The sequence below is a fragment of the Chiloscyllium punctatum genome, chromosome 12 (genome assembly GCF_047496795.1).
Source record: "Chiloscyllium punctatum isolate Juve2018m chromosome 12, sChiPun1.3, whole genome shotgun sequence".
In the NCBI taxonomy this organism is placed as follows: domain Eukaryota; kingdom Metazoa; phylum Chordata; class Chondrichthyes; order Orectolobiformes; family Hemiscylliidae; genus Chiloscyllium; species Chiloscyllium punctatum.
The window spans coordinates 33,210,038-33,232,561 of record NC_092750.1 but is presented as its reverse complement, the minus strand read 5'-3'; the positions used below and the strand labels follow the sequence as shown (position 1 = coordinate 33,232,561).

General features: G+C 39.3%; 1 protein-coding gene across 2 annotated transcripts in view; it reads left to right on the top strand.

The window, feature by feature from the left end:
* Nucleotides 1-20,900, top strand: part of actr8 (actin related protein 8) — a 31,940-nt gene extending 11,040 nt beyond the window's left edge. The window contains exons 8-14 of one of the 2 annotated variants that reach the window (XM_072582303.1): nucleotides 1,069-1,201; nucleotides 8,811-8,964; nucleotides 10,512-10,607; nucleotides 11,534-11,674; nucleotides 11,881-12,145; nucleotides 13,764-13,927; nucleotides 20,457-20,900. In XM_072582303.1, the coding sequence (XP_072438404.1) occupies nucleotides 1,069-1,201; nucleotides 8,811-8,964; nucleotides 10,512-10,607; nucleotides 11,534-11,674; nucleotides 11,881-12,145; nucleotides 13,764-13,927; nucleotides 20,457-20,600 (1,097 nt within the window). In that variant the 3' untranslated portion in view covers nucleotides 20,601-20,900. The remainder of the gene's footprint in view (nucleotides 1-1,068; nucleotides 1,202-8,810; nucleotides 8,965-10,511; nucleotides 10,608-11,533; nucleotides 11,675-11,880; nucleotides 12,146-13,763; nucleotides 13,928-20,456) is intronic. The other variant, XM_072582304.1, reaches the window with a different exon arrangement.
* Nucleotides 20,901-22,524: the final 1,624 nt, after the last annotated feature.

Here is a 22,524-nt window from a genome sequence, read left to right as displayed (position 1 = left end):
GCAATTTTGGTCTGCTAACTGGCACTAGAGCGGGTGCAGAGGAGGTTCACCAGGTTGATTCTGGATTTGAGAGGTTTGGCTTATGAGGAGAGACTGAGTAGACTGGGATTGTATTCGTTGGAATTCAGAAGACTGAGGGGGCTCTTATACAAACATATGAAATTATTAAGGGAATAGTTAAGGTAGAAGTAGAGAGGATGCTTCCACTGGCAGGTGAAACTAGGACAAGAGAACAGAGCCTCAACATCAGAGGGAGCAGATTTAGGACTGAATTGGGAAGGAACTTCTTCACCAAGAGGGTTTTAAATCTGTGGAATTCCTTGCCCAATGAAGTAGTTGACGCTACTTCAGTAAACGTTTTTAAAGCTAAGATAGATTTTTTGAACAATAAAGGAATTAAGGGATATAGTGCGAGCACGGGTAAGTGGAGCTGAATCCATGAAAATATCAGCCATGATCTTATAGAATGGCCAGAGCAGGCTTGAAGGGTCCAGATGGCCTACTCCTGCTCCTAAATATTATTTTCTTATGTATATATTAAAATGTTCAGCAACCAAGTATAAATCATTTCTGTAAGAAAAACAAAGGGTAAATTTTGAAAAGGTAAGAAACAAGATCAAGTGTGCATTTTATAGCCTGCCAAGCTACCTCTACCGTTTTGTATGACTATAAGTGATATTGGGCTTCTATTCCACTTTCCTGTCAGCTTGCCTTATCCCTGATTCCCTGAGAAACTACAGTCTATCACATCACTACATATAGTCAGTGTGAAAAATTTGCTTCCCTCTGAGGTAGAGACACCTCCTCAGCATTGAAAACTTTTACTTTACCTGCTGTTTAACTTTGTATATATGATATTTTATAAGTCTAGAATAATTTTTCTCTTAGGTTTATTACAGTTTAAGAACTGCTCATTTATAATTTAGTTAAAATATGTTCAACTAAGTGAGAATTAGCAGAATTCTACCTTAAAACTATTTCTGTTATCATATATGTTTGGTCAGTATTAAAACCTTTTGATCATGAATATTTTTAATTAATCTTTGCCTTTTTAAAAATATTTCCTAGGTGTTGTTGTTCATCAGGAATCCATCTGTGCTACATTTGGAAGTGGTTTAAGTAGTGCTTGTGTTGTAGATGTGGGAGAACAGAAGACCAGTGTATGTTGTGTAGAAGATGGAGTATCACATCGTAATACCAGGTCAGTCAATATTCTACTTTTAATGATGGATTAGAAACTTTTGATTCTGATGTAATTGGGTTTGGATTAGCGTTACCAGAAGAATACCCCAACTTGTTATGCATCATATCTGAGGACAAAGAAGTTCATAAGAGTTTTAACCTGGGCATAGAGCTTTTGTCACAGGCACTAATGGTAGAAAGGAAATATCTGCAATTCCGATATTTCAGGTTTCATTTATTTGGTGTACAGCTGAACTCATTTTGATCTAATGTATGAATTTTTTAATGTATGCTACCTTCAAAATGAAATTGGACTCTAACCTGGTGTTGTGTGATTTTTAACTTCAAAATGAACTAATGCTTTGTATAGTTAAATTGTTTTCTAATGGACTTAGAATAGAATAGAGTGCAGTGAAAAGTTTGTAATGTCACCTCTTTGGCACCATTTAGGTTCAGGGTACAGATACTTCTAAGTATTTGTTACAGAATTGACAAAGTAAGCAAAAGTCTAACATTGGAATACACCATTTTCAAAAGTACTCGAATTATTCAAAGTCCAGAATACGAATAAAAAAATTTTAGAAGTACTCAAATTATAGTCCTTTTCACTGAATCGATGCCCACAAGGCTTCAGAACACAAAGCCTTGCTGCCTCCATGCGCTGACTTCCAGGTTGGCCTGTGCTCGGTCTGCATCTGCTTCTGCTCCAGATTCCGGCCGCAACTCGCTTCTGGGACTCACTGACTTGTTTTCAATCACAACATCAGTAATATATTAGTATTAGTTATCAGCAGAATAATGATGGTTGATAAATAGTAATGCTCCAGTGCTGCCGTGATGCCAAAAGAAAACCTTGTTTTAAAACATGCAACAGGTTACATAAAAGCAAAATTGTTGGACAGTTACCTGGGAGACTTATTCACATTTTAGTGAAAAGTGGGTTGTTAATTTGGGCTTAGTTGAAGTCACATTTACCAATCTCATTTTGCACATTTGAGGCTAAATACCTGAGTCTATTAACTCATTGCGAGTTTCCATGACAGGATTATTCTGACCTTGCTACAAAGACAGACAGTACAAAAATGGGGTGGAGGAAAAAAGTGAACACGACCAGGATTTAAGTCCACATTGACATCTCTTCTTTGAGCATGTGTCTTTCGGTGTTCTGCAATTTATAACCATTTTTAAAGCATAATTGAACTAGTTCCTTTAGTTATGTAGTTTTCAAAAGTATATTTTTGTAAATGTACTTTTAATTTTCCACAGGCTGTCAGCATCGGTAGCAAGTATTTATTGTCTATTCTTAGTTACCCTTGAGAAGAAGAGAATGAGCTGCCTTCTTGAATTGCTGCACTCATATTGTATAGGCGTACCCACAGTGCTAGTAGAGAGGGAGTTGCAGAATTTTAAAGCAGTAACAATGAGGAAGTAATTATGTATTTCCAAGCCAGGATCATGTATACCTCAAAGTGAACTTGCACATTGTGGTATTCCCAGGCTTCTGCTGCCTTTGTCTTTCTGAAAGAAAGAGGTTGTGTACTTGAAAGAAGCTGTTGAAAGTGGCTTGGCTGTATTACATCTTAAAGATAATACGCAGTGCTGCCACTGTGCACTGGTGGTGGGAGGAGTGAATGTTTAGAGATTGTTTAGTGGGTTGCTTTATCTTGCATGGTATCGAACTGCTTCGGCATTAGAGCTGCACTCATCCAAGTAAGTGGAGGACATTCTATCAAACTCCTATTTGCTTTTGGTAATTTTGCATTTTGGAAACTATGATGTGTTTACTTGGTTCAGAATTCCCAGCTTCTGACCTGTTTTAACTACAGTATTTATGTTCTGGTCAGAGTTGAATGGAGCTGTGCTGAAACCGCTTGAGTAGATTTGCAACTAATTCGAGAGCACGTCTTCAGTATTACTGCTAGGGTGTTGATGGTCCATTATTCTTGTTGTATCTAGTATCTTCAACCCACCCTTGATGTCACGTGGAGTGAATCAGATCCTCATTACACCTCCCTTTGCTTTACGATCAGCATTTGTAAATAAGAATTCTTTCCCTAAACTCATCCGCTTTTCGCTTTCTTTGCTTCAGTGAAGACTTCCTTTAAAGTGAACTGGCATCTGTCTTGCTGTCAACCTCAGAAGGAGGTGGAGACGGATCACCCAGTCGACATGTCGGGCTGAAGATGGTTCCAAATGTTTGCACTGACATGCTGTGCTTACCCATTATTGATAGAGTGCAGACTAATGGAGCCTAGTTGAGTTGCTTACTACTATTCTGTGGGAGAATTGTTAGGTTCGGGCCAGCCATTTTGTCACATATTAAAAACCTGGAAACTATTTTGAATCTCATCTTAGTGCCTGCTTGTTAAAGCTTGTGTTTCCCATGCTCAGCAAAGACAATTGGCCTTGCAGCTGTACGGATATCTGATAAAGAAATTCTTTCCTTGCAGGGGACTACTCTTCTCTTTGCAAGGACTTATTGTATACTAATACCTGCTTAGCAGCTACTTAGCAACACTGTCCAGACACTACGTGACTGAAGCTAGTGACTGGGCAAGGTGTCTAGCTTGAAACATAGAAACATAGAACATTACAGCGCAGTGCAGGCCCTTCGGCCCTCGATGTTGCGCCAACCTGTCATACCAATCTGAAGCCCATCAGTACAGTACAGTTGCAGTACACCACTAGTAACTGGGCTCCAGGATGAACATTTCCCATCAACCACCACCCTCTGTCTTCTTTCAGCAAGTCAATTACTGATCCAATTACTATTCCATGTTCATCCAAATGCTTGTCCAATGCCGACTTAAATGTACTTAAAGTTGGAGAATCTACTACTGTTGCAGGCAAAGCATTCCATACCTTTACTACTCTGAGTAAAGAAACTACCTCTAACATCTGTCCTATATCTATCACCCCTCAATTTAAAGCTATGCCCCCTCGTGCTCACCATCACCATTCTTGGAAAAAGACTCTCCCTGTCCACCCTATCTAACCCTCTGATTACCTTATATATCTCTATTAAGTCACCTCTCAACCTTCTCTCTCTAACGAGAACAGCCTCTAGGCCCTCAGCCTTTCCTCATAAGACCTTCCCTCCATACCAGGCAACATCCTAGTAAATCTCCTCTGCACCCTTCCCAAAGCTTCCACATCCTTCTTATAATGTGGTGACCAGAATTGTACACAATACTCCAAGTGCAGCAGCACCAGAGTTTGTACAGCTGCAGCATAACCTCATGGTTCCGGAATTTGATCCCTCTATTAATAAAAGCTAAAACACTGTAAGCCTTCTTAACAACCCTGTCAACCTGGGTGACAACTTTCAAGGATCTGTGTACATGGACACCGAGATCTCTTTGCTCATCTACACTACCAAGAATCTTACCATTAGTCCAGTACTTTGCATTCCGGTTACTCCGACCAAAGTGAATCACCTCACTTGTCCGCATTAATCTCCATTTGCCGCCTCTCAGCCCAGCTCTGCAGCTCATCTATGTCTCTGTAACCTACAACGTCCTTCGCCACTATCCACAACTCCACTAATCTTAGTGTCGTCTGCAAATTTACTAACCCACCCTTCTACGCCCTCATCTAAGTCATTTATAAAAATGACAAACAGCAGTGGACCCAACACCAACCCTTGCAGTACACCACTAGTAACTGGGCTCCAGGATGAACATTTCCCATCAACCACCACCCTCTGTCTTCTTTCAGCAAGTCAATTACTGATCCAAACTGCTATATCTCCCACAATCCCATTCCTCTGCATTTTGTACAATAGCCTACTGTGGGAAACCTTATCAAATGCCTTGCTGAAATCCATATACATCACATCAACCTGTTTAGTCACCTTCTCAAAGGTTTGTGAGGCACGACCTACCCTTCACAAAATCGTGCTGACTATCCCCAACCAAATTATTCTTTTTGAGATGATTATAAATCCTATCTCTTTTAACCTTTTCCAACACTTTACCAACAAGCGAAGTAAGGCTCACTGGTCTATAATTACCAGGGTTGTCTCTACTCCCCTTCTTGATCAGAGGAACCACATTTGCTATTCTCCAGTCTTCTGGCACTATTCCTGTAGACAATGACGATTTAAAGATCAATACCAAAGACTCAGCAATCTTCTCCCTGGCTTCCCAGAGGATCCTAGGATAAATCCCATCTGTCCCAGGGGACTTATCTAGTTTCGCACTCTGCAGGATTTCTAATACCTCTTCCTTGTGAATCTCAATCCCACCTAGTCTAGTAGCCTGTATCTCAGTATTCTCCTTGGCAACATTGTCTTTTTCTAGAGTGAATACCGTCGAAACATATTCATTTAGTGCTTCCGCTATGTCCTCTGACTCCACACACAACTTCCCACTACTATCCTTGATTGGCCCTAATCTTACTCTCGTCATTCTTTTATTTCTTAAACACCTATAGAAGGCCTTAGGGTTTACCCTGATCCTATCTGCCAACAACTTCTCATGTCTCCTCCTGGCTCTTCTGAGCTCTCTCTTTAGGTCTTTCCTGACTACCTTGTAACCCTCAAGCGCCCTAACTGAGCCTTCGCATCTCACCCTAACATAAGCCTCTTCTTCCTCTTGATGAGAGATTCCACTTCCTTTACAAACCACAGCTCCCGCGCTCTACAGCTTCCTCCCAGCCTGACAAGTACATACTTATCTAGGACACACAGGAGCTTTTCCTTGAATAAGCTCCACATTTCTAATGTGCCCATCCCCTGCAGTTTCCTCCCCCATCCTATGCTTCCTAAATCTTGCTTAATCACATCGTAATTGCCTTTTCCCCCAGCTGGATCTCTTGCCCAGTGGTATACACCTATCCCTTTCTATCACTGAAATAAACATAACAGAATTGTGAGCACTATCACCAAAGTGCTCACCTACTTCCAAGTCTAACACCTGGCCGGGCTCATTACCCAGTACCAAATCTAATGTGGCTTCGCCCCTTGTTGGCCTGTCTACATACTGTGTCAGGAAGCCCTCCTGCACACACTGGACAAAAACTGACCATCTATAGTACTTTTACTATAGTGTTCCCAGTCAATATTTGGAAAGTTGAAGTCCCCCGTGACAACTACCCTGTCTCTCTCACTCCTATCAAGAATCATCTTTGCTATCCTTTCCTCTACATCTCTAGAACAATTTGGAGACCTATAGAAAACTCCCAACAGAGTGACCTCTCCTTTCCTGTTTCTAACCTCAGCTCATACTACCTCCGTTGACGAGTCCCCAAACATCCTTTCTGCAACTGTAATACTGTCCTTGACCAACAATGCCACACCTCCCCCTCTTTTACCATCTTCTCTGTTCTTACTGAAACATCTAAATCCTGGAACCTGCAACAACCATTCCTGGGCCTCCTCTATCCATGTCTCTGAAATGGCTACAACATTGAAGGCCCAGGTACCAACCTATGCTGCAAGTTCACCCACCTTATTCCAGGTGCTCCTGGTGTTGAAGTAGACACACTACAAACCAACTTCTTGCTTGCTGGCACCATCTTGCGTCCCTGAAACTTGATTTCAGACCTCCCTACTCTCAACCTTTTCTATATTCGAACTACAATTTTGGTTCCCATGCCCCTGCTGAATTAGTTTAAACCCACCTTAGTGAGGTCCCACCTACCCCAGAAAAAGCCCCAATTATCCAAGAATCCAAAACCCTCCCTCCTGCATCATCCCTGTAGCCATGTTCAACTCCTCTCTCTCCCTATTCCTTGCCTCACTAGCACGTGGCACAGGCAACAAACCAGAGACAACAACTCTGTTCATCCTAGCTCTAAGCTTCCATCCTAGCTCCCTGAATTTCTGCCTTAAATCCCCATCTCTCTTCCTATCTGTGTCATTGGTGCCTATGTGGGCCATGACTTGGGGCTGTTCCCCCTCCCCCTTGAGGATCCCAAAAACATGATCAGAGACATCACCTAGGAGGCAGCACACCAACTGTGAGTCTCTCTCGTCCCCACAGAACCTCCTATCTGTCCCCCTAACTATGGAGTCCCCAATGACTACAGCTCTGCTCCTCTTTCCCCTTCCCTTCTGAGCAGCAGGGACAGACTCTGTGCCCCACTGCTTTTCCCTGCTAAGTTGTTCCCCCACCAACATTATCCAAAACTGTATACTTATTGTTGAGGGGAATGGCCACAGGGGATCCCTGCACTGCCTGCCGGTTCCCTTCCCATTCTCTGACTGTAACCCATCTGTCTTTTTCTTGTACCTGAGGAGTGACTACCTCCCTGTAACTCCTCTCAATTACCCCCTCTGCCTCCCCAATGATCCAAAGTTCATCCAGCTCCAGCTCCAATTCCCTAACACGGTTTTCGAGGAGCTGGAGTTGGGTGCACTTCCCGCAGATGTAGTCAGCAGGGACACTAGTGGTGACCCTTACCTCCCACATTCTGCAGGAGGAACATTCAACTACCCTAACCTCCATTCCCACTATTCTAAATTCCCAAAGAGACTACTGAAAAATAAGGAATAAAATGTAAATTCGTTACCTTACCAATCTGGCGCACTGAACCTTTTTTTTGGTTAGAGGAGGAGGATGGGTGGGAGACACTACCCGAGCAGTGTTTCAGGTAACACAACCACATAAATATATGACTTACCAGAAGTCCTTCACTCCTCCCTTGCACCTCTCGGCAAATGGAGGCCCCAACACCTGAAGTAAGGTTTTTAAACAGTTAGACTCACCTTCCCAGAAGTCCTTCGCTCCTCCCTCACATCTCTTCACCTGACCTCCACATCTTTGGACTGTGGGACGAAACCGGAGCACCCGGAGGAAGCCCATGCAGACACAGGGAGAATGTGCAAATTCCACACAGACAGTCACCCGAGGCTGGAATTGAACCGGAAACCCTGGCGCTGGGAGGCAGCAGTGCTAACCACTGGGCCACCATGCTCTCATGCAACTCCCTGTAACTCGCCGAAGTAACTTGTGACCATTTGATCGACTTGCCTCTCCCCGTGAGCTCATGAATAAACCAGTCAATAACTCAGTGTTTGTGTGGCACAATTGCTTATCTAAATTGGACCAATACGAGCGAGTCACCCACTGCATAATTTATTTCCATCCCTGACATATTCAAAACTGGATGTGGTAGGGCTGCTGAACTTTGATGTGATCCATTTTGCTTTGGAATCCTGCGGCTTTGTCCATAATATTACTTAGTGCTTTTAACATAGAAAAGTGCAGCAGGTCCTCCAGCAACACATTTTCAGCTCTGATCTCCAGCATCTGCAGTCCTCACTTTCTCCTAGAGGGTATCTTCAGACAAAAATAGACACCATGCAAAAATAGGAGTTAATAGAGGAGTGGCAAAAATCAGTTCAAAGTGATGGAGAGGATTTAGAAAAAAACGAGGGAAGTGACTGGGTGGTCGTGTTCAGTGAAAGAATTCTTTGGTGTGCAGTGGCTGATGTTCAGTTGCTGATGGTTTGAATGAAGGGAAATTGCAATTTGAGTTTATCTATATGCATAATTCTTGATAAATGTGCTTTTTCTTTTGGTGCTTTTTTTTCAGCATTTGTCTGTTTAGAACTCTACATTTTCATTTAGTGCTGTACCACCAGTAATTTGTATTTTGACAACTGATTTATCTATGCCATACAGATTGCGTTTAGCCTATGGAGGATCTGATGTGACCAGGTGTTTCTTCTGGCTTATGCAGCGGTCTGGTTTCCCTTATAGAGATTGTCAACTATTTAATCGAATGGACTGTCTGCTTCTTCAGCAGCTTAAAGAGACATTCTGTCATCTAGACCAGGTCAAACATTGTTCTGATAAAAGTTTGAATTGTAAAGCTGCAGGAAAATAAGTGAATTCACAATTCTGGATTTTGTAATTTCAATTTTTCATGTTTTAAAATATATTTTGGAAAAAGGCAGATGCAGTTTATTCAATTGTGCCTTTAGGGAAAGAAATTTGCCACCCTTACCTAGCCTATATGTGACTCCAAACCTACAGCAATATGGTTGACTCAGTCAGTGCTCTGGGCAATTAGGGATGGGCAATTAATGCTGGCCTAGCTAATGACTTCCAAAACAAAAAAAAATCCTAATGAATAATCTTTGAATATTTTGTGTATTTTGCTTTATGAAGTTAACCCATTGTTAATTTTCCAGTTTCAACTCCACAGATGAGGGTACCTTGCAGGTACCTTGCACCTGCTGTGAACCAAGAGTTGGCTCAATTTTGTTGTCACTGTGTGTCCGTATCAGATATTTTTTCACCAACTATAGAAAATCAGCACAAAATTAGAGAGTGCTGGCTTTAAGTGTTTTTTTTACAGATCTGTACCTAGGTATGCTGTAGTATATGTTGGAAAATTAGGATTGTAAAATTAGAGCTCATGCTTGTAAATGAGCTTTATAATTTTTTTTCCTTCACTGATGTAAATAGTGAAAAATTAGGAGCCTATGAAATGACCCTTTCACTTTTCCAAAACTTGCTTTACTTGGGTCATCTGATGTATTCAGACACAGATCCACTGAAATCTCTCTTTGATTTCTCTGAAAGTGATTGCAGGGTTGGAGGAAAGGCTGCTTTCGTTCTACCATGTGAGTCTGCCATTGTATAAAGTTAAATTGAGCCTTCTATTTAAATATCCTGCATTTTATAAGGAAATCCGTCAGACATGACAAGAGTATTCTGTAGAATAGCACAAAAGCACCAACTTGAATTTATATCGCCCTTTGAGCATGGTAAAATATCAGAAAGTCCCTAAAGAAATCAAGGAAATCAGAGAAGAGGTGGAATTGGTGACTTTGGGCTTTAGCAGCAATTGATGGAGTGGCGAAAAGCAAGAGGCCAGAATTGGAAGAATGCAGAGGTCACACCTTGTAGAAGCAATAGAACTGGAGTAGAACAGAAATGGGAAGAGGTGATTCAATAGAATAAATTATAAATGGGAATGAAGACTTTAAATAATTGTCTTATCAATTTTGTTTGGAGAGCACAGGGCTTATGGTGACTGGGACTTGATGAGAGTTAGGAGTTTACAGATCATAAAATGTGGAAGAATATCAAGGTATGCACAGGAATTGCCCATAACAACCTTAAAAATACTTAATAATTTTAATCTGTAAAGGTAGTCCACTATCCCAACTTTTCAGTAATCAGGATGTAGTTTGAAAATCACATTAAAATGTCAATCTCTCAGATTCACTTTCATCCCTTCCTGCATCTTACCCTCTCCCCACCTCCCAAAATTTTAATAATTTCATTAAATGACAATATTTGAATGATTATGTAAAATGAAAGTTTTATAAATGTGTGGAGTAAATCAAATTTCCTATTCCATTTCCTAAACAGGATATCTCTGGAATTCAGGATCATGAATTCAAGGTCCGTCAACCAGATTCTCCAGCATTATTATACCAATTGCGACAAGGAGATGAAAAGCTACAGGTGTCTGAACTTTATACATTGACGTATTTCCTTTGAGTACCATCACAATTTGTAATGACTGAAGAATTTCACGTTCAGTCTGACCTAAATATTGTGTTTTGAAGATGTAATTGTATTGTCTCGGTGGCTGCCATTATTTACTTATTCTGTGTTATGTGTGCAGAAACACTAGATCTTTATGCACTAAGATTCAGTCAAAGCTAAAGATAGCTTTAGATAACTAACTAACCACCATTGTATTCCACAACGGATTCTAAAGGGAATGCAGCAGTATCATCTGTTGGTGAAAATGTATAATTACAAATGAAGATGTGCTTTTCTTGCATTATATTAACAAGTTATTGAGATCACCAGGAGATGATTGTGATTACAAGGAAACTAAAGAGGTTTACACATTTTCATGTTTGAAAATTGTTTCTCTATGTTAGTAAAGTCACCAAAGTCTAGAGGATCACAGAGCTGCTGTCTCATCAGAGGTGATGGTGGTTTAATCTGAGGGTTGCTATGCCTCAGGTGAGCAGTGAAATTGAGAAGGTGGGACCCTCATAGTAATGTCAGCCAGTGCAGGAATTGAACCTGTGCTGTTGGCATCACTTTGCATCGTAAACAAAATTTAAATGGGACTAAAACAGAAATTGCTGGAGAAACTCAGCAGGTCTGGCAGCATCAGTGTGGAGGAAGCAGACTTAATGTTTCGAGTTTAGTGACTCTTCATCATCAAACCTTTCTGAAGCAATTTCTGTAGTTATTTTGTTTATTATAAATGAGACTACTCTTGCCTTAAATTGGTGAAAATGATAACCTGATCTCTTTGAAAGGCTCTTAGGGATTTTGTTTTGTAACCTTCCATTACTTTATTCAGAACCACAAAAGACAAATTATACTGAGTGATAGTTAATCAGTTTAATATTTGCATACATCCTTAGGCACCAATGGCATTGTTTTATCCAGCTACTTTTGGAATTGTGGGACAGAAGATAACTTCACTGCAACACAGATCACAAGGTGATTCAGAGGATCCACATGATGAACATTATCTAGTGGCAACCCAGAGTAAACAGGAGCAGGTAATGGTTATGAATTTCATAATATTTAACAGTTATGCAACAAAATGGAAGCGAAACAAGCCAACAATGACATCATTGTGCAGTGGTTTAATAAGCTTGCTGAAGAATCTGTAGAGTAAATAGTTGTTTTAACCTTACAAATTCTTTGAAGTAGTCAAACGTAGTTTTACCAAGTCATTTAATGTGTTACCATTTCTGTTGTATAGGCTGCCAAAGCTATTGCCGAGAGGAAAGCTCTGGCTAAATTTGCTGGATTTGAAGTAGAGTCAAGCACTCAGAATACAGATAGTGCAGAGAAGAGTCATTCTCATGAACTAGAACTTGGAACTTCTCAACATGATTGTCTACTAGGAGCAAATGATTCGGAGGATCTGCCAGCAACTCTGATGGCCAGAAAAACAACCATGTCACAGTTTGAAGGAAAGGCTTTGGGGCTTGATAAATCAATACTGCATAGTATTGATTGCTGTGGTAAGAATGACTACAACATTTATTATTTTATAAAAATGAATAATGGGGATTAAGTTGAAAACAGGTTTCAGTGAATATTATACTTGGAGGATAATCAGGTATATTTTGTGTTTCATTGAAACAAAAGTTAAATAGCAAGTTTGAATCACAAAATACAAGAAAAAAGAAGCAACTGAATAGTTTTGGACATTTCGTTATCAAAAGGAGAATCCAAGAGGAGGTTTTAGAATTATGAAGCATTTTGATGACTTTTCTATTTTTTTCTGGCTGGGACCCAGTGGAGAGGAGTCAGTAATTTAAAATGATCAAATGAGGGCAGATTATAGACGAAACTTTTTGTATGGAGCGATGGCATGCTTTGTCACTGAAAACGAGTAAGGCAAAAACTGTTGCCACCATTTGGAAAAATTGTATACATATTTGAATAGCAATAATATAAAGGATATTTATTACTGAATGAGCAGAAAATTCCTCCAGTTAAATATTTGAGAAAGCTGAAGCCATTGTTTTCAGTTCCTGCTCCAAATCTGTTCCGTAGCTACTGAAACCACCCCTCTCCATAGAAACAGTCTGAGCTCTAAGCAAGTCTATTCACAACTTTGGTGTCACATTTAATTCAGAGATGAACTTCCAACCTCATTTTCATGTTATTGCTAAGATTATTTCCATTTATTTCTATCTCTGAAATGTAGCTCGACTACATTCCTGTCTTGGTTCTCAATTGCTGCTGAAACCTTAATTTCTTATTTCATTGTCTCTTGACACAGGTATTTCAAAACATTCCTGGCTGTGTCCCACATTCTATCCTCCATAAACTCACAGCAAATCCTGTTTCATTGTTAAAAATCACACAACACCAGGTTATAGTCCAACAGGTTTAATTGGAAGCACACTAGCTTTCGGAGCGACGCTCCTTCATTAGGTTATAGTCCACCTGTTGTGTGATTTTTAACTTTGTACACCCCAGTCCAACACCGGCATCTCCAAATCATGACTACTGTTTCATTGTGACTGCTTTGCTCACTAATCTTGGCTGCCAGGCAAGCAATTTTTTGATTTAAAAACCCTCATCCTTGTTTTCAAATTCTTCTGTCCTCCCTTTCTCCTTGATATGTTCCAGCTTCATAACTCTGTGATATCTGTGCCCATTTAATTCCTTTATTGCTCCACAATTGGTGCCATGCTTTTAGTTGCCTGAACCCCAGTGGATCTTATAATCACCTTTTATACTTACAGTTTATGACTCAATATTTCCAAAAATAATTATTTTAGTAATTTATGTAAAATGTATAAGCAAAAAGTCAATAATATATTTAAGGAAACATAGTAATTTAATGGTACAGAATTTGGGTATCAACTGAGCTCAGCTTTTTGTTTACCATCATAAACTTATGAAACTGAGTTATTTTTGTGAGATTACAATGGAACAATTGAACTTCCTCATCAATACCACTGTAATTTTTGAATGAAGTTTGAGTGTATAATTTTTAATAGGTTAATTCATAAAATATTTTCTTAGCAAAGCACGTCGTGTAATTTAATGAGGATAAATTTTACATCTGTTATCTATATACTTCTGGAATGGTGCATTACCTAAGAAAAACATATACACTTTCAGGATCTGACGAAACAAAAAAGAAAATGTACAGTTCCATTTTGGTGGTTGGAGGAGGTCTAATGTTCCATGGGGCTCAAGAATTTTTACAACACAGAATTCTGAACAAGATGCCACCATCTTTTCGCAGAATAGTAGAGAATGTTGAAGTTATCACAAGGCCCAAGGTGGGAAAAATGTATTTTATATTGCACCAAAAAATTAATGTATTGTTATAAAAAGAAAGTTTTAATATCTGGCTAATCCAGACAATTTTGTCTATCAAGAGTTTTGATAAACGAGGAGGTTAACAAAAACGCTATCCTAATCTTGGCAATAACATGAAAATGAGGTTGGAAGTTCATCTCTGAATTAAAATCCTTTAAAATGGCTGCCCACACTCCCCTTTGTTCCAGGCTGAATTTGGAGTCGGGCCAGGAGTAAAGGCGGACTCTGCCATTTCCGGCAATGGTCTGAGAAGAAGTCCAGCTTGGGACTCCAACACTGTTCAAACTTGGGATTCCATCATTCCTCACTCTCCATGCCCCATCTATGCTATCCTGTGCAAACCCATGCTCTTGTTCCCATTCCCAAGGCCTCTTGTACCCTTAGTGCCAACGTATTCCCATCTAACCATCTCCCATGGTCCTGTGTACCCATACGTTCCCTGGCATCCCCAAGAGCCTTTATGGCCCCTGTGCCAATTTAGTGCCAGCTCACAACCTCACCCACTAGTCTTTGCCCAATTATTATCCAGCATGTACATTAATCTGGAGGCATCCTGACAGCAAATAATGTTACCAGACTATTGATGATATCGCCCTTGAAAAAATACACACTCATTAGTACAAAAAAAAGCTTTAGTCAATCTTTTATTTTAACAAATATTTCATTTGGGTGCTCAATGACTTACATAAATGCACATTGCATTCAAGTGCTTCATACCTAAGTAATTTCCCTTAAGTATTTATGTCAACAATTATTTCTATTCAATAAACTGTTGGAACTGTTCATAAGCATCCCATCATAAGAATGATAGTTTGTTATATCAGTCATGCAATACATATCTTACAACAGCTTTATGCAAACATGCCGTCTGAAATATCCAAAAGCTTTATTTAAACTCTGCACTTTGAAAACGTTGACACTTCCAAGCAATTATCCAATGAGCATATACATACGTTACTCACTAGAACGCCTTTTCACAATTCAATGGCCAAACTTAAGCCTCAAAAGGGGAAGAAATGTATGACTTCCCTCCAGCCCTCACCCTCACGGCACTCCCTGTACCCCAACCAAACAACTTAATGCCTTCAATCCATTCTCATGACCTCTTATACTCCTATACCAAATTAGTACCTGCTTCCATCTTTTCACCTGCATCTACCATGCCAGCTATTAAGTATCTACAAGTACTTGCGCACATAGGTGAAAACATATAGTTCTATTACTTAAATCCTGTATTGAAGGTTATAAAACCATTTAGACACTTGACACTCTTGACACTTATTGACCATTCTAGACTCTTGTTGACAGTTTTTGACAGGTCTTGACAATTTGGACACTTCCAAGCGGTTTCTGCATCTTTTATGCACAACCTTCTCCACCGTTAGAAAGACCCAAAGGGAATTTGTCTCCATAAGTGACCCACACGCACAAAGGATATCTGACCCAACCCCTTCTACCCCAAAGTATCTTGGGACTATATTCACAGGAGTACATCAGCAGTCCAGATGAAGTGCTGTGGGAGCTGACCTGCTCTTATCTGATCTAATCTTTACCTTCCCATTTCCAGACACCATGGACAAGGAATCCTTGGTAAAAATGTTTGAAACATACTTTATGGGACATCATTAGGTTTGAGAAGCCATTTCGAACAGATTTTGGCTCGTAGGAATGCTGTTGTTCTCGCTTGTTCAGTATACAACAAGAAATTAATTGCATCCTGTTTAAAAGTATGTTGAATCATGTATGCATTTTTTGTAAATGATCGAGGATGACCTTTAATCTTCTGGTCTTTACCACAAGTTTCTATTATGCCAGATTATAGAATTATAGATTCTGTTATAAAATGTTTTATCTTTTACAGAGAAAGTAGTTTAAATAGAACAGTTTTTCTGAATGGATCCAACTACATCAATAATTATGGCTTATGAGAGAAGCTTGACTTTCATTTATTCCACTCACTTAACCAATGCTATAGAAATGTACATATTCTGTAATTTCTAGAATATAACTCATTATATTGCCAATCAGCATTAGCAGTGAATTCAGTTGCGTATATGCCAGTTCATCTCTGAGCAATTAAATCTATTTTAACTTGTTCTGCCTATTTGAAATTAGATGTGTTGTTGAGTGTTGTGCGTTTGGATTGGGCGGGTGGATTTAAAATAGAATGAAGATCTTACCCACTCTTTGCTTGATTTGATCTACTTGAATTTTACATTTTAGACTGCAACCTCATTCAACACAAGGCAAGATTGAGATCCTTTCTAAATTTGCAAATCATGCTCTTATAACCTGAGGACAGACAGCACCTACTTGTCTTCTGGAAACCTCATATTAAAATATAAAGATTACAGTTTCATTTCACCTGGCTTGATGGCGAGTATTTATGAATATTAAAACCTCATTCATCCAGCTGAAATAGAGAATAGAAAATCCTGCAAGCCCCAGGATTCTGTGACATTCTGTACTTCTGTGATGCATTTTGATAGGCAGAATATTTAATCTTAAAGTATAGGATAACCAACTGCTTTTGTTACCATTTCTAATTTAAAAATCAAGTCCCTTTTTTCTAAAGTGTCTCAATTTTTTCATAACACAGCTTGTAGCTTCATGCTGTGAAATAAAACGCCTGCAGAGGTTTCCCCAGCACATCTTGCACACCTGAAAAACATGCAAAAAAATGTTCTTGCTTGGAGCATGATTCTATCATTCATTCCTTGTTTCTCACTGTTGTCGCTTTAGAGTCATAGAGATGTACAGCATGGAAACAGACCCTTCGCTCCAACTCGTCCATGCCAACCAGATATCCCAACCCAATCTAGTCCCACCGGCCAGTACCCAGCCCATATCCCTCCAAATCCTTCCTATTCATAAACCCATCCAAATGCCTGTTAAATGTTGCAATTGTACCAGCCTCCACCACATCCTCTGGCAGCTCATTCCATACACGTACCACCCTCTGCGTGAAAAATGTTGCCCCTTAGGTTTCTTTTATATATTTTCCCTCTCACCCTAAACCTATGTCCTCTAGTTCTGGACTCCCCCGCACCCTGGGGAAATGACTTTGTCTATTTATCCTATCCATACCCCTAATGATTTTATAAACCTCAATAAGGTCACCCCTCAGCTTCCAATGCTCCAGGGAAAACAGCCCTAGTCTATTCAACCACTCCGTTCAGTTCAAACCCTCCAATCCTGGCAACTTCTTTGTAAATCTTTTCTGAATCCTTTCAAGTTTCACAACATTCTTCCGATAGGAAGGAGACCAGAATTGCATGCAATATTCCAACAGTGGCCTAACCAATGTCCTGTACAGCCGCAACATGACCTCCCAACTCCTGTACTCAATACTCTGACCAATAAAGGAAGACATACCAAACGCCGCCTTCACTATCCTATCTACCTGCGACTCTACTTTCAAGGAGCTATGGACCTGCACTCCAAGTTCTCTTTGTTCAGCAACACTCCATAGGACTTTACCATTAAGTGTATAAGTCCTGCTAAGATTTGCTTTCCCAAAATGCAACACCTTGCATTTATCTGAATTAAATTTCATCTGCCACTTCTCAGCCCATTGGCCCATCTGATCAAGATCCCATTGTAATCTGTGGTAACCTTCTTTGCTGTCCACTACACCTCTAATTTTGGTGTCATCTGCAAACTTGCTAACTGTACCTCTTATGCTCACTTCCAAATCATTTATGTAAATGATGAAAAGTAGTAGACTCAGCACCAATCCTTATGGTACTCCACTGATCACAGGCCTCCAGTCTGAAAAACAGTAGGTTGTTACACGTTTCTTTCCAATTTGGTTTGATTTATTATTGTTACGAGTACCTAGGCACAGCAAAAAGTTGTGTTCTGCATGCGATAGAGGATCATAACATACAAAGATCATAGTGTGATTGAACCAAGCGAGGAATTCAAAGTTAGTCAGCAAAGATCAACACTAGATTTGAAATTTTGAGAAGTTCATTCAAAAGTTTAATAATAGCAGGGAAGAAGCTGTTCATGAATCTGTTGGTACTTGTGTTTAAGCTTTTGTATCTTCTGCCTGATGTCCGAGTTTAGAAGAGATTATAACCAAGGTGGGTGGGATCTTTGTTGGCTGCCTTTCCGAGACTGCGACATGTATAGATGGCATCCATGGATTACTTGAGTAATGGAATGGGGTTGCATTCACAACTTTCTATAGTTTCATATGGACCTGCGCAGTCCAGTTGCTACACCAACCAGTAATGCTTCCAGATACAATCCTTCTGTGGTGATCTGTAAAAATTGGTGAGAAACCTTATGGAAATGCTGAGTGTCCTTAGCCTCCTGAGGAAGAAGAGGTGTTGACTGTCTTATCCATGTGTGTGGTCCAGGACAGGGTTTGGTTATCATCACTCCTAAGGACCTGATGATCCTGACCCTCTCATCCTCTGCTCTGTTAATGTAGATATGGGTGTGCCTTCCTTGTTGCTTCCTGAAGTCAATCATCTGCTCTTTACTTTTGCTGACATTGAGGGAAAGATTGTTATCTTTACACCACACCACTAAGTACTCTATCTCTTTCCTGTTTTGTTCCTTTCTCATGCCCTTTGGTGATAAAATCCAGGAATCTATAATTATGGGGGGAGTTTTAACAATGCACTTGGAAATCAGACAAAGTTGCATGGTTTTAGGAAAACAAAAGTGTGTTTGAAAAATGTATTCATTTTGAAGCTGCAACTAGTAAAGGCCACCAGTAGCTAAAAGATACTTTGATATCCAACAGATATTTGATAAGATACCACGCAAAAGGTTAGTGTGCACAATCGTAGAAATTCTAGAAAAATAATGGCTCATGGAGTTGACAGTATTGTATTACTACGGATGAAATATTGGTAATTGAACAGGAACCAGAGATTAGGGATAAATGGCTGCTTTCATATTGGTAAATTACAACTATCAGAGTGTTACAAGGACAAGGGCATCAGCTATTTAGAATCTGTATTTAGAATTTAGAATCTTCACTTAAGTGAAGAGACCAAGATGAAATGGCGAGATAGAATTTTAAGGAGTTCAGCTATGAGGAAAATACAAAGCGATACAGACAATTTAAGTGAGTTGGTAAGAATGTGATATCTGGAGTGTAAAATGGGAAGCGTAAGATTATTTATTTTAGTGTGTGTGAAAAGCAAAATATTTTAAAGGATGTGACATTTCAAAATGTTGATGTTTAACGAGATATGGGTTATTTCTTATACAAAGAACTCAGGTTAACAATTTCTCTGCTCAGATGTTAGCTAACCCATTGTCTCCTGAATATTTTCTATTTTTATTAAATGCAAATATCATATTGGGCTTTTATCAGAGTTTGGAGTACAAAAATAGGAGGTCTTGTTACAGCTGAATAGCTTTTTCATAGAGTACGGTGCCCAGTCTTGTTGTCTCTCTGAGGAAGGACTTATTTGCATGAGCTGATAGGATTGTCTTGTGGTTAGAAGATGAGTAATGTGAGGCTATACTCTAGAGTTTTGTAGAATGAAAGGCGATCTGAGTGAAATGTACAAAAGTTTGAAGGAGATTCTCAGGGTATACCCAGCGAGATTTTTCTCATTGACCGGGGAATCTAGAACACTGAGGTATGGTCTTGGATGAAGGAGCTAATTATTTAGAACTGAATTAAGAAATTTCTTCTCTCAAAATTTTTGAGTATTAAGTATTATTTACCCTAGAGGGTTGTGGATATTCCAATTTTAAGGCTGTTCATCATAGATTTTGAACTCTCAGGGAATTGAGGTGTATGGGCATTGGGCAAGAGAGTGGAACTGAGGCAAAAGATCAGCCACAAATCATATTATGTGGCAGAGCAGGTGCTAGAAGCTCTTCCTATTTCTTAAATTCCTTAGTAGAAACCCATTTTGTCTTGAAACATATCCTGGGAAGTGAGGGGAAATTGGAAGAAAATAAAGCAAATTAAATTATTTGTATGCTTCCCTGCATATAGGTAACATTTTCTTCCACCATTCTAATTTTTTGTGAATAATTGTTCTGTGCCCTCAGTATTCTTTAATAAATTTCTCCACACCAGTGATATATTTCATATTTACAATGTGCTGGTGCTAAGTGTGGTAATGTCTTTTGATTTGTGTCTTTTGTTTCTTTTAAAAGTTAATTAAATTAGTTTTCAAGAATTTTGAGTATCTGAGTAGATCTACTGGTGGGAATATATCTGAGATTTTCTCCTGGGAAATAGAAGGGGTCAGTATTTGTTCTTTGGGCAAAGTATGTAAGCTTTTAGGAATTTGGTTGCACATCTGAATAAGAACTTTGGAAAAATCTGCATTTCTGCTTACTTTTTGTTCTTTTTATTCTATTTGACATTCATCAAAGTTAAATAAATCCTCATTAGTTTTTAGAAAATGAAAAATAATGCTGCACAGTTTTAAAGTACTTTTTCATCACTGTTGGAGACATTCATAAGCTGAATTCTTTTTGATTTTATATATTTTTTGTAATTAGGACATGGATCCACGTTTGATAGCATGGAAAGGTGGTGCTGTTCTGGCTTGTCTGGATACAACACAGGAGCTATGGATACACCAACGAGAGTGGCAGCGGTTTGGAATACGCATGTTACGGGAGAGAGCACCATTTGTTTGGTGAAATGTCCTATCCACAACAACCCTTGTTAATAAAAGCTGATGGCTGACCTTTCTGAAAACATAGAGTTTATTAATATTGATTTTTAAAAAATAAATACATGTAGTCCTTTTTTGAAAAAAGCAATAGTTCTAGAATTATTTCAGAAATGGTTAAATAATCTGATATATGTACGATTTTTTAAATATTCAAGAGTAAACGTTTATTCAAATCCATGTCATGGCTGCAAAACCATTTTTGTAATTATGCTGCTACCATGCAAATATTTGCTATTTATTATCAATAAAACTTTTTTGTATCTCACATTGTCTTAAATTTTAGGCATGTAAGCACATTTGTTTTACATATTACCTTTCATATTTAAAAATACTTTTTAAGATTTGATTCCGGTTTCTTGTGCCTGACATCATTTAAAAAGGATTTCAATCAAACAGCCTTCAATTTTCCTTCAGCAGACAAGAAATCTTGCGGTGAAATACCAATAGCTCAGAAGCTGCAGGTTCTGCTCCCAGTTTACTTATGGTGTCTTGGCTGAGAGATTTAGGTACTATTTTAGCTGCTGCTTCACAGAGTTTCAAATGTACCCTTTTCCCATTGGGAAATAGTGGTAAAGTCATGGAAGGATTCATAGGCTGATTAGCCTATTGTTCTATGTCATAAACAGTCCTTCCATAGTCAAGTACTGGAAGGCACTTGAACTCAGAGTTTCTGCCCCAGAGGAAAGGATACTTACACTGCATCGCAAGACATGCAAAGCACTATTTTAGCCAATGGAGAAAAATTGATGTTACAAAGAAAGCCTTATTCACATATTCAATTGAAGGACAACTGGGTGGAACTATCCTCAAGTCTATGCGCAATTCCAAGATACAAAGATTTATGCTGGCATTGGAAAAGCAAGGCTGTAATCGGATCTAAGGTAGAAATGGACACTTGTCTGGCAGGTTGCATTTAATGTAATTTAATATACAGTAGCGCCTCGACTTATGAACTTAATTGTTCCGGGACCTGGTTCACGAACCGAAAAGTTTGCGAACTGAATCAATTTTTCCCATTGTTCGGATAGCGTAAGAATGCTCGGACGTAGCAATGAATGCTGTTCACAGCGCACGCGCCAAAGACGAACTGAATGAGATCACGCGGGGCCTGAGAGCTTTTGCGTTCAACAAGCACGTAGCAAAGCAGAGCAATGAAACAATGGTCGCACACAGGATTTTTGCGCTTGTACCTTCATTCGTATCTTGAATTTCGTAAGTACGTTGAAGCAAAATTTTACGTACAATCCTGTTCGTAAACCAATTTGTTCATGAACGAGGTTGTTCATATGTCGAGGCGCTACTGTATGTAGAATCATAGAAAATAGAACAGGTGTAGGCCATTTGGCCCTTCAAGCCTGCTCTGCCAATCAATATGATCATGACTGTTTTCTCCCCATACTCTTTAAGTCCATTAATACTATAGCCAGCTCCTTTTTGAAAACACTTAATGTGCCAACCTCAACTGCTTTCTGTGTCCGAGAATTCCATGGGCATACCACTCCCTGGGTGAAGAAATTTCTATTCATCTCAGTTCTAAATGGCCTACCCCATCTTGTTAAGACTGTGACTCCTAATTATGGATTCACTGGTCATCAGGAACATCCTTCCTGTGTCTAGTTCTATTAGAATTTTACAGGATTCTATGATTCTTATAAACTCTGATAAGCAGAGGCCTAACCGGCTCAATGTCTCCTCATAAAAATAGCCTGATCTTTAGTTGGATCTGCAACATAGCTCTCTTGGAAACTAAGAATTCTTTGTGGTTACGTCTACCAATCTGGCTCCCAATCTACATGAAGATTAAAATCACCTCAGATTAATGTATTGCCTTTCAACATGCTATCAGTATCATCTGAATTATGCTCAGTCCCACCTATGTTAAGGGGTTT